The following is a 12,630-nucleotide window of genomic DNA, read 5'->3' on the forward strand; positions in this document are numbered from 1 at the left end:
AATTACAAGAGATTTCATAATATTCACCATTGGTTTTATTTTTTATTCTAAAAGAAGTAACATTTGTACAAAACTTTAACATATTTTTATCCAAGGAAGATGGAAGGTTTGTTTCTAGATTCTGTTTTCTGTGCAGTAAAAATGTTATACATCTTCAAGAGAGAGAACTTTACTGACTTCAGCAACATTTGAAACAACTACACTAACTCTTTTAATGACTGTATTTCAGGATTGATACACAAAAATTGTTCAAATAAAACACAAATAGAACTTGAAGACAAAACACTTGGATGATGAAATTACTTTTCTGCTGGTACAAATCTATTAAAATTTTCCAGACATCAGATTCACAAAATTCCAGCAAAATCTCCTCACTCAATAGGATTTCAAAGAAACTTTTTTGGAAGAAAACTGTAGAATTAATTTCTAACAATTAGATATTGCATATGCAAACTTGCATATTGCTGTTCATATAAGAGCACAAAATGTACTTAGTTGTTTAAGTTAGAAAGTTAACTTTATTTCAAAAAACTTGACTGAGTACAGATAACAGTTTTAAGGTAAAGTTGAAAATTTATAAAATGCAAAACATCCTCTATAAAATAAATTGTTTAAAGTGCTGGCTTCTATTTTAAGGTCATTTTATTTCATGATTTCTTCATTCAGGTACCAAGACCATAGAGAGCCTCCAACAGCAAACAACAAATATGAATATAAGTCAATATATTGGCAGTTTGCTACAACTTGCTTGATGTTCGTTTTTAATTTTACGGTTGGAAACAATTTTTTCAAATTATAGATCTTATTTTTAATCAAACTTAATTACATTTACAGTTCATTTTTAGTTTATATTAAAATAAATCAATTTACAGTATCTTTCACTTTAGGACATAAAATACAACTTTCTTTCTTCAAAATATGGAATATTTTAAATGCTAATTGTAGAACAAACCTGAGACTTTATTTAACCAAAGTTTTCAAAACAGATATAAAGTGTGAATAGCTTTTACTAAATCACCTTTTATTTGTAATTTAAATTTTTTTGAGGAAGCTAAGCACATGTTTTGATGTACATAAACCCACAGGACCAGTTGAGAAATGCTGTATTAAATTAACTTCAAGGGAGTTGGAAACTTTTTAACATTTACTGCAACTGAAAATGTATAAACATTATAACGATGTACAGTTGTTTTTAATGAAGCAACATAAATTGGCTATAATTGGTAATACATTTTACTTCAGCCAGGACAATCCTAGAATGTTTTTAAAAGCTTCAGTAACATTTACTAAGTTATCCTTCACAAAATGGATGGATTAATCATTTTGTTATAAAACTATCCTTTTTAATTACCCAATTCTAAAAGTGTTAGATTTTTTTTGTGGCTTCTGTTCATCCAGTGTAATGTTTTTCTAATTGTGTAGCACTGATACTGTTCTGAATGACTGTACATGCTCATTAGTAATTTAAGAAAAATTCATGATTTAATCATTGTTCATAAAGTTTTATAATCTGTATTGATTAAACAATGTTATGTAAAAGGTTATGTTTTAAAAATTGCTCCAGTGAAACTTATCATGTTTTTACTTTTTTTTAGTGTTTTGTATTTATCATCTCATCTTTGATTTGTTGGTTGATCCCTGACATTCCAAAGTCTGTGAATCTTCAGATCAGGCATGAAAATCATATCATCAATGATATGATTATTGAACATGAACTAAGAAAAGCAAAGTATCTTGCTTTGAATGAAAAAAAAAAAAAAGGAGCCAGGTTGGAAGATACAAGTAAGTAGACCAAAGGTAAGTTTGTGAATATTCTGTTTGTTACTTAGTATATATTTTTATTTGTGTGTGAATAAGTAAGAGAGTATAGTTAGAGGTTATGGCTTGTGTAAGTGTGCATACTGCATGTTAGCAGGTTCTTCAACTGATCAAAACTTGGTAAAACAAGGTTCTAAACTTCAGTGAGGCAATAAGGTTGGTGGGTCATTCTAGAAAATAAAATAGCCAGGTAGGAAGATACAAGTATACCAGTGGTAAGTTTGTGAATATGCTGGTTTTGTGTGTGTGTGTTGTTGTTTTTATCAGTGTTCAGTATACGTTGGTTATCAGTTGTTTTTTTTAAGTATTCTGTCAGATTATCAACAGATTAAATTTCTTTATATAATTGTAATGAAGAGAAACTAAAGTTATTTGATTAACTCCAAACATTAATATTTACTCGAAGGAAAATTATTTGAACTTGGTGAAAACTTCAGTTTATGAATTGGTACTTACTATTATAAATGTGTGCATTATTAAAAAATATTGAACATTTATCTAGATGTATTGGATACAACTTCAGTTTTTGAACAGATTTGTGTTAAATTATGTACTTGTTTACATCCTTTAATAATAATTTGAATCACTCATGAGGGTGAATGAAAATTATAAAGTACAAAACTCATTTTTTAAAGTAATGGATCTTTAGTTTTGTTACTTCTCTTTAAGATGGGCTGATTTTTTTAAAAGCATTTTTGACATAAGTGTTTCTTTAAACATACATTTCATGTGAAATATTTCGTGGTTATTTCAATCATCAGTAATTTTTAGATTATATAGATGTTTACACACATTGTCTCTTGTCATGTAAAATTAAAACATTTTTATTATGCCAGTTGTAACTGTTACAAAATATTTCTTTATGTGAATTTTAAACCAGTTATTTTAATTATTACAACTTTTACTTCTGTATATATTTTATTGTTTAAAATTTATGAGCATTTCTGAAGAAATATTTGTTGATGTGTGCGTAATTGTGAAGTATTTTTTCATTTGTAATAAATGAAATTAAACCTTATTTACTAAAGTATTTAGTATTATTACCTGATGTAACATGTTCTAGAGCAGAACTTATAAGTGTCGTAGGTTTGTTTCACATATTTCATTTACAAAATTACTAACTAACATCTCGCATTTAAACATATTTTTTTAGTTTGAATAAGAAGTTCCCAGTTCGTGTAACAAAGATAAAATGAAAATTCTGAATATATTATTATTAAAGACTTTGCCTTTTTTTAAATTCATGTTTTAATCTTCAGAAGTATTTCATCTGTTATGTTTCTTTAAATGTCCAAACTATGTCCCAGCAATGGAACGATATCAAATTAATTCATTTCTTTATCAAATGAAAACTGTCCTTACAGGCTACATTTAATTTCAGGCTCAACTTCATGTACACTTGCACAAATAACACATCTCGAAAACTATTGCACACCGACATCACACATATATATAAACCTTACTTATTGGATTGTCATCATAGACTCATGTTAACTCTTAGTTTATATTCGGTCAATGTTGATAAAAGAATATTTCCAGAGTTGAGGGTGAGTGACGTTGTTAAGTCACCCTCCCTCTGGTATGGCCAGGAGGTTCAGGTGATCGACTTGCAATCTGAAGGTCGCTGGTTCAAATCCCTATCACACCAAACATGCTCGCCCTTTCAGCCGTAGGGACATTATAAAGTTACAATCAATCCCATTATTCGTTGGTAAAAGAGTAGCCCAACATTTTATGGTGGATGGTGATGACTAGCTGTCTTCTCTCTTGTTTTACACTGCTGAAATAGGGATGGCTAGCGCAGATAGTCCTCGTGTAGCTTTGCGCGAAATTCAAAAGGAAACCTTCTGGTCTATTGAGCTAGTTTAATAAAAGATATAACAGTAACGGAAATACTAACAGCTATCAAAGACACAAAAAACAAATCTCCTGGAGAAGATGGTATACAAGCTGTTCTAAAACATGGTACTCAGAAATTATATGAACACCTAACAGCCTTATTCAATTTATCATTATTAGCCGGATATATCTCTGTTTCTTGGAAGGAAGCAGTAATATTAATGTTCCAGAAAGAAGCAAAGAAACCAAATAATTACCGCCCAATTATCCTAACCAGTTGCATCGGCAAAATTTTAGAAAGAATAATTAGTAACTGACTATCTATATACTTAGAATTAAGTTCAAAATTACCCGAAATTCAAAACGGATTTAGAAAATAAGACAAACTACAGACCACCTGATCAGATTAACAGAACCAATTACAGACAGTTTTAACAAAAACGAATGTACTGTAGCTTGCTTTCTTGACATTGAGAAAGCATTTGACACGGTCTGGCATAACGGATTACGCCAGCAGCTAACGAAAATGGATTTACCCTAGGGAATTAATTATTCGCCGGCTATCTACTTTACGTGGAAGTTTGTGTAAAATTAGCGAGTGGGCCCCATTCACGGCCGTTTTCATTTGAGGCAGGAGTCCCACAGGGAAAGGAAGTTAGCCCAATATTATTTATCATGTATGTGAATAATATGCCTCTATCGGACCTAAATTTATGTTTTGCATCACAATTTGCTGACGATGTGTAGTGGTATGGAAAAGTGCCCCCACTTCTTCAATAGCAGCAACAAACCTCCAACCAGTCCTGAATAATTTTGAATAATTCTGCCACACATATGGAATAAAAATAAATATTCCAACAACCCAAGTAATATTATTCAGCAGATTAAATAAACTGAAAAAAGAATTAAAAATCCACCAAAGTTATACATGAATGGATCACTTACAGACTGCTACTTCTGCTAAATTTTTGGGATTAACTTATGATACCAAATTAACGTGGATACAGCACACAAACAATATCCTGATCAGAATCTGTAAAAGAGCAAATTATGGAAGTCTTTCAGGTAAAAATCAAGGTACATTACCTGATAATATAATAAACATTTACAAAACAAACATTAGACCTATAATAGAATACACATCTGCCTGGATAATCATAACAAAAACAATTACAGAAAGTACAAAAAAATACAAAATTCAATCTCAAGTTCAGCCTATAAAGTACCACGCACAAGTACTTCATGCACAAGTATGCAAACGTTGAGCCAATATGTGAAAGACTCTTGCATCATGCACTAAACTATTTTAATAAAAATTGGCATAAAAATGTTTTAATGTGTGATCTCGACAGATACTACGTACATGATGAACATAGTCCTAAGTACCTCTCTCCTATAAATACATATTTAAGAAATATAAATCAAGCTGGCTTCCATACACTAAACACTTAAAACTAGTTTTATTTTTTATGCTTTTTATTCATTTTTTCTCTTCTTTCCTTTCTTCTTTTTCTTTATTATTATTTTAATTTTTCCTTTAAATATATATGAAAAAAGGGAAATATATATATATATATATAAGTGAAAAAAACGAGTAGAAATATAAATAAAAATGGAATAGAAGTAAAAAAAGTGGATAAAGGAAGAAAAAAAGGGCAACACAAGACATGGACATTGCTCTGAGAAGGTTGGAGTATTGTGGAATACTCTGGCCCAAAATCTACAACAACAACAAATTCCTACAAGTAGCCGACATGAAAACTAGGAATGGAGGAAGAGGTCCTGTGCACCTGACCGTCCTGGGTATTTAAAAATTAAACATACCCAAATACCCACAAAGAAGAAGCGAAGCGAGTAAGTTCTGCGAGAAATTAAATATTTTGTTATTAATAAATATCTTGTTTCTTATTTCTCACTATTTATGAAATATTATTTATCTTTATATAATTTGATTTTGTTTGGCATAATTACAAATAATTTGTGCAACATAAGGGTTGTTTTTTTAAAAGAATTCCTTATTATCGGATACGCTGAGTAAAATTATTGTCACAACATCTTTATAAGTTAACTTGGTGAAACGTTATGTGATATTATGTCTGTTTGTTTGTTTGTTGTTGGAATTTCGCACAAAGCTACTCGAGGGCTATCTGTGCTAGCCGTCCCTAATTTAGCAGTGTAAGACTAGAGGGAAGGCAGCTAGTCATCACCACCCACCGCCAACTCTTGGGCTACTTTTTCACCAACGAAAAGTGGGATTGATCGTTATATTATAACGCCCCCACGGCTGGGAGGGCGAGCATGTTTGGCGCGACTCGGGCGCGAGATATTATGTCAGTTTGACGTTTTGTATAACGGAGTGTTAAGATTTTGTATTACTTTTAAATCCGACTCTTATTTCAAATAATTTTAGTAAATAATTTCGATTTATTCACACGAGTGAAGAACACTGAGGAAACCGCTACACATTTTTTAATCGCTGACGAATGTTGAAAAATATCCTGAAACCCAGAGTTCTTCATACATTGAGAGGATCACGTCCGTGAAAGAAGTGTAATAATTTCAAGAATACCACGTAGAAAAATTCAACTTGTTCTGGATTCATGTTTACCACGTCCAGTACGTGTAAAACAGTGACAAAAAAAGTCATCAAACCACTTGAGAGACAGCTTTCACCTGCCCCACCCTTCACCAGGAGTTGATCTTCTCCTTGATACCCTTTGAACGTCATCATATCGCTCTTTGTATCACAAAAATCAGCACCAAGCTACAGCAAAGTATATTTTCTTTAGATTCTGTTGTCATATACTGGACATTAGGTGTCTTTTTAGTTATTTTTGAACAGACAGTTTGGTACATCTTGAATTTGACAATATTCTAGAACACTCAAGGTTTTCTATCGTTCGAAGAGCATCTACCACTTTTCTCAATATCAGTTGCATTTAAAAGATTTTGTTTTGTAATAAGCACAAAGCTACACAATAGGATATCTGTGCTCTGCCCACCACGGGTATCGAAACCCGGGTTTTAGCGTTGTAAGTCTGCAGACATGCCGCTGACCCACCGGAGGCGCATTTAAAAGAAGTGTTTTATTTCTTCTCGTCGAACCTCCTCCAGCGATGTACAGAACACCGTTTTACATTGCAAAATCGGTATCCAAGAGAGTTCATAACCGTAAGTTCAATATTCCCTTTCATGAGTGAGATTTCTTTTACCATCTTTGAGAACAAACAATTTTTGATGATTCTGCTCTACTGTGATGATGTCTAACCTCCCAGTTGTCAAATTGTCAGCAGCTTTGCTATTTTTTTTGTTTATTAAAACAAATAACAGTTACCTTACCAAAATGCCATAGATAGAAAGTAGTCCAGTTAACTAATGTAGTGACACTCCAGTTAATCATGAAAAAAACTTGTACATTCTGAAATTGAGCAAAAATTCCGTAGCAAATGTGAATACATTAAATTACAGAAAACTGCGTGCGAAGAATAAAATATGTGAAAACTAAATCGTGAACTAGAAGTTACACAATAAAACCTAAAAACGTCTCAGAAATATATTATTTCGTCATTTAAGAAAAGAAGAGCTAATATTAATGCTCCAACAATCGCCATGTTTCAACATTAGGAAATAACCAGTGATTTTTTTCTTCTAAATTTCAAATTAGAAAATTCGCCCCCAGACCATTTCTGTTTAGCAATTAACCTTTCAAATTAATGTAATTATGTATTACCAACAGACTGAAACAATAATATTTGAATGTTTGTTTTGAATTTCGCGTAAAGCTTTTCGAGGGATATCTGCGCTAGCCGTCCCTAATTTAGCAGTGTAAGACCAGAGGGAAGACAGCTAGTTATCATCACTCATCGCCAACTCTTGTGCTATTCTTTTATCAACGAATAGTGGGATTGACCGTCACATTATAACGCCCCCACGGCTAAAAGGGGCGAGCATGTTTGGCGCGACGGGGATACGAGCCCGCGTCCCTCAGATTACGAATCGCACGCCTTAACCCACCTGGTCATGCCGGGCTAATGTTCGGATCATAAATTGTCAGTCTACAATTTTATATGTGACGAAACGACCAACGACGCTCTCTCCCATCCCGAAAGATAACTACAGCCCACTTTACAGCGATTAATCGTATAATTCCATAAAATGCACTTCAATTAGAGGAAAATTATAAATTAGAATTTCTATATTTATATTATGTACTCACTAGCCGTAGAGCCCTAAAGGAGAACTCACGTCAAGTGAATAAAAGTGTTTGTAAAATAGCAATACTTTTCAGTGGAGCTAACAACTGCAAGATACAGTAAGAAAGAGGTTTGAGAAGGAAAGTTAATTTTAGATCCAGCGAATTTATATAGATTCTTATACAGCTGAAGAGATTTGTTATTTATTCTTAACATTAATAAGATAGAATACATAATTTACTATTTTTTATTTACTTTCATTAACGTTGTTCACACATTTCAGAATTTTCGCGTAACAATGCATTAGGGAATATATATTTTTAACAAAGGTACAAATGCTTTCTGCCATCATCCCCAATTTAGAACTATTGGTTTGGTTTGTCTTGAATTTCGAGATAAACTATACGAGGACTATCTGTGCTAGCCGTCCCTAATTTAGCAGTGTAAGACTAGAGGGAAAGCAGCTAGTCATCACCACCCACCGCCAACTCTTGGGCTACTCTTTTACCAACGAATAGTGGGATTGAACGTCACATTATAACGCCCCCTCGGCTGGGAGGGCGAGCATGTTTTGGCGCGACTCGGGGCGCAAACCCGCGACCCTCAGATTACGAATCGCACGTGTTAACGCGCTAGGCCATGCCAGGTCTCGGGGGGATAGGAAATGTACATTATCTAATATACATCACTACTACAAACTGCACACTTCTAATTAATTTATATGACGAAATCCGTGTAATAATTTCCTAATCTTTGTTCTTGCGGGGCCACCTGACCTACTTTCATTGATTTTTGTGAAACATCGAACTAATTACACAAACCACATTCTTTTTATGTTAACTCTTATTTATCACAAAAACGTGCCCTGTATGCGTTATAAAAGTTACCAAATATTTCTATTCGATTAGAGTAGCTAAAGAGTTGGCGGTGAGTACTATTAAATAACTGCCTTTCCTGTAGTTACAGATCAAAGATGGTTAACACTTTACGTGAGGAAACAAATTATATAAAAGTATCACAATTCTTATAATTACGCTCTCCAGTGGCTCAGCGGTATGCCTGCGGAATTACAACGCTAAAAACCCGATTTTGATACCTCTAGTTAGCAGAGCACAGATAGTTCATTGTGTAGCTTTGGGCTTAATTCAAAACAAATAAACAAACAAAATATATTGGTTTTGGGACAGAAAAATGTTTTTATCAATCTTGTTAGCAAATATCATAAATTTGATACATATCAATATTTAATTAGCTACTTATTTTCAAGAGAATTTCCGAATATTTAATATATTTATATATAAATATGTATATTTTAACAAAACCATGTTGTAGAGTTCACAGTTGAAATCTTAATTTCAATGAAAGTTTCTCACTAATTTCTCAAGTATCATTTAATGGTCTATAACAGATTCTCGCTAAGTTTTTTTTCGCTTTATAATGATTAATAAAAATCCTGATTAATTCAATCTCCTTGGTATTGTCTTGGATATCCTCAATCTCTACAGGATCTAAATCAGATATTACATATAATGCCACCCCTCCCCCTCTTTTGTACTCTATTCCTATTAAATAGCCTGTAACCCTATATTTCAAAGATTTTGTGTCATGAAAACCATTTTTCAGTTGTCTCATATCAAATTTCTCTATTCCAACCATGCACTTTCCTGAAGTCATCAATTTTATTTGTTATACATCTACCATTGTAACTGCTTCTACACTCATTTCCTATGCTAAGCTTTTCTCTGCCTCTATTTTTACACCTAGTATATATGCAAGGCAAAAAACGTTATAACTGCTAACCCCTTTATATCGCCTGTTCTGCCAGTTGTGTCCCTCATCTGTTCTCTCGGGTAGCATAAGCTGATTCTTTTCTCCCATTTTACCTACGTGTTGTCAATGAATCACAATAACCTTTTTATCATCCACACCCTTCTCTGAATTTTTTTGTTTTCCTTCCCTCCAAATGACAGCCAGGTAGTTAAGGCACTCGACTCGTGAGCTGAGGGTCGCGGGTTCGAATCTCAGTCACATCTAACAACTCGCTCTTTCAGCCGTGGGGGTGTTATAATATGATGGTCAATACCACTATTCGTCTTAACACACTTGGCCATGCCGGGCCTGAAAGTTGAATGAATAAATCAATACATATCAAGATGGAATTAAATACTGGAACCATTTCTGAACGCGTCTTTTAAAGTATTCATCTTATTTTACAACTAGATATATGCGTTCCTCAGATTTTTATTGCTAGAATTAATGTTTTAAAGTTCTGTTGTTAAAGCACTACTGTGGCTTTGTAACTGTAAGATATGGTTTCAGTATAACTGTTCTAGCTGAATCAAACCCCAAAATATGTCCATACATACCGACATATTTTATGTCGTGTTCGACTTCCAAAAGCTGTCAAAAAACTGATTACAATTACACTTGTAACACAATATTAGTATTAAACCTGTTAATTTTGAAACACTTTTCTTCCCGATATTTGACTTTTCTTGCTCATTAATATAATTTACTATTTCTATTTTACTTCTTTCTATAATATTTTAATTTTCTACCTCGTTCTACTATTTTTATTTTATTTCTTCTTGATTTCCTTTCACTGTTTCTTCAATTAGCCACCTAGTAACTCAGCAGCATGTTTTCGATCACTTAATATAAGGTTGATGGACACAGCACGGATATCCCACTCTGTAGCTTTGTGTTTAACTACAAATCAACAAACAACTCCAGTAACACTCATGAGGTCATCTCAAAGGTTAAAGTTTAATTAATATTATATTCTAATTTCAGCAAAATAATCCCAGTTCTGAACTTCATTTACATATTATATCTTTAGTTGCTTTTTGTATTACCTGTTAAAATTATGTCACGTTCGGTTTAATTATGTATTAAAAAATCAATTTATTTCTGCCTTTTTCTGCTACAGATTTGTTAATCTTGAAATTTAGTTTTACATTTACTATCTATAATTTTGAAAGTTGAAAAGTAGACATAAACTTCCTGTGTCAAACTTTAGAAAATCTTCAAATATATGTATTTGTAAACATTGACTGATATGAAATTCTGTGTAATAGTGTTTTGCGCTTATAAAGTATCTTTTCTTTTTATCCTTAATACCAATCTGCCTGACGTTCATATCAAGTCAAACATATCCTTGTTTATTATGTAATGAAGTAAAAAAACTTTTCTCTAACCACTTAAGTCATTAACTTGTCGAAACTTATAAATCAGGGAGTCTAGCAGGTCATGTGAGTCATTGTTTCATAAACTGTTACCAGAAGGCAGTATCAGAAGGTTTAATTCGTGATGACGAGAAACCCACTTGAAGTAAAAACGTGTCTCAGGACAGTTGGTGTGGATATTAACACTTTACTAATAAAGCACAAAACAACATTTCGACATTCTTTGGTTATCTTCATGTTAACAAAGATATAATATTAGTAGGAGTTGTATTACTAGGAGCGTTTTGATAGGGGGGCGTGTCAGCAAAAAGCCTCTCAAAGACCCAAACTACACTTTTCTCTCACAGTTGACAGGTGATTTTGAAAGCTGGAAGAGTGCCGACAAACCAATAACAACAACAAACCACCATTACTAAACAATCTAGAATTTTCACTGCAGAAGTGGAGAATTACAATAAATACGTACAAAATACAAGCCATATTATTTACAAAATTGTAAGAAAGGAAACCAAATTAATATTACAGTTACATCTAGACATGACTCTTACAGGTAACAATATCAGCAAAATTCTTAGGGATTACTTTGACTCAAAATTAAACGAGATACCACACATTAATAGCAGAAAAACCAGAATTTGGAAAATAGCGAGTTACATTAGGAATTTGAATGATCAAACAAGAAGTTTCAATAGGAAACATATTAAAGCTTAACAGAACATACATAAAACCAGCCGTAGAATATGTTTGTATAACGTGGATAAATATGTCAAAAACACACATCAACAAACTACAGCAAATACAACATTGTATTTTAACAAAAGCATATGCAGTTCCACGATCAACAAACTAAATATTTCTTCACAACTATTGAAACATGCCAATTCTATTAAACAGACCTCTGGATAACTTGCTTCAATATTATAAAAACATATCAATACAAATGAACTGGTAAGCAAACTAAAGAGTTACATAATACATGATGAACTTAGCCCTAAGTACCTTTCCACTCTGAACGTCACAAATACAAAACTTAAAATTCAGTACAGTGCTAGGCTAAAAGAGTCAGATACAAACGTAGCTCTATTTTAAAAGTTTTGTGTGAAAAAATAGTATTATGCGTTTGTTTGTATATGACTGCCAGTTGGATCATAAAAAAAGAGAAGCTATAAAACCATATGAATTAATATTACTCCATGAAAATGTTATGTTAATTAAAACAGCAGACAATAGACGAAATTTAATATACTGTAAGTAATACAACAAAAAAGTAACAATGCTAATTAATTACTCAAGATTTAGAAGCAGTGCAGATAAAATAGCAGTTCCAGAGAAGGAGGAAGAGGTCTTCACTAAATCTGTCTCTCTCTGATCCAAAACATGGACCGAATTCAGATAAAGAAGAAGAATTTGATAGTGAATGTAAGTTCTATGAAGTGACACCAGAGGATAGATAGTGTGTTATCTACATCTTCCTGAAAAAACTGTTTCGTGTCACCCTATGCATTTTTCAAATCGGTGGGCTGATGTAAGAGGTATAAATTATAGATTAAAGTCAAACTATACCATCTCGGGTTTTATCAATACAGATATTATTT

General features: G+C 32.6%; 1 protein-coding gene and 1 long non-coding RNA gene across 8 annotated transcripts in view; both read left to right on the top strand.

The window, feature by feature from the left end:
* Nucleotides 1–2,945, top strand: part of LOC143226241 (anoctamin-2-like) — a 33,237-nt gene extending 30,292 nt beyond the window's left edge. For 6 of the 7 annotated variants that reach the window (XM_076457003.1, XM_076457006.1, XM_076457001.1 and 3 more), the window contains 2 exons: nt 667–772; nt 1,596–2,945. In XM_076457003.1, coding sequence (XP_076313118.1) covers nt 667–772; nt 1,596–1,790 — 301 coding nt within the window. In that variant the 3' untranslated portion in view covers nt 1,791–2,945. Of the gene's footprint in view, nt 1–666 lie in introns of all 7 variants that reach the window. The other variant, XR_013014427.1, reaches the window with a different exon arrangement.
* A 26-nt stretch (nt 2,946–2,971) lies between these two features.
* On the top strand, nt 2,972–10,964 carry LOC143226243 (uncharacterized). Its single transcript, XR_013014428.1, has 2 exons — nt 2,972–6,828; nt 10,469–10,964. It is a non-coding gene; the product is annotated as an uncharacterized LOC143226243 (long non-coding RNA).
* Nucleotides 10,965–12,630: the final 1,666 nt, after the last annotated feature.

Source organism: Tachypleus tridentatus, chromosome 9 (assembly GCF_004210375.1).
Source record: "Tachypleus tridentatus isolate NWPU-2018 chromosome 9, ASM421037v1, whole genome shotgun sequence".
NCBI classification, from domain to species: domain Eukaryota; kingdom Metazoa; phylum Arthropoda; class Merostomata; order Xiphosura; family Limulidae; genus Tachypleus; species Tachypleus tridentatus.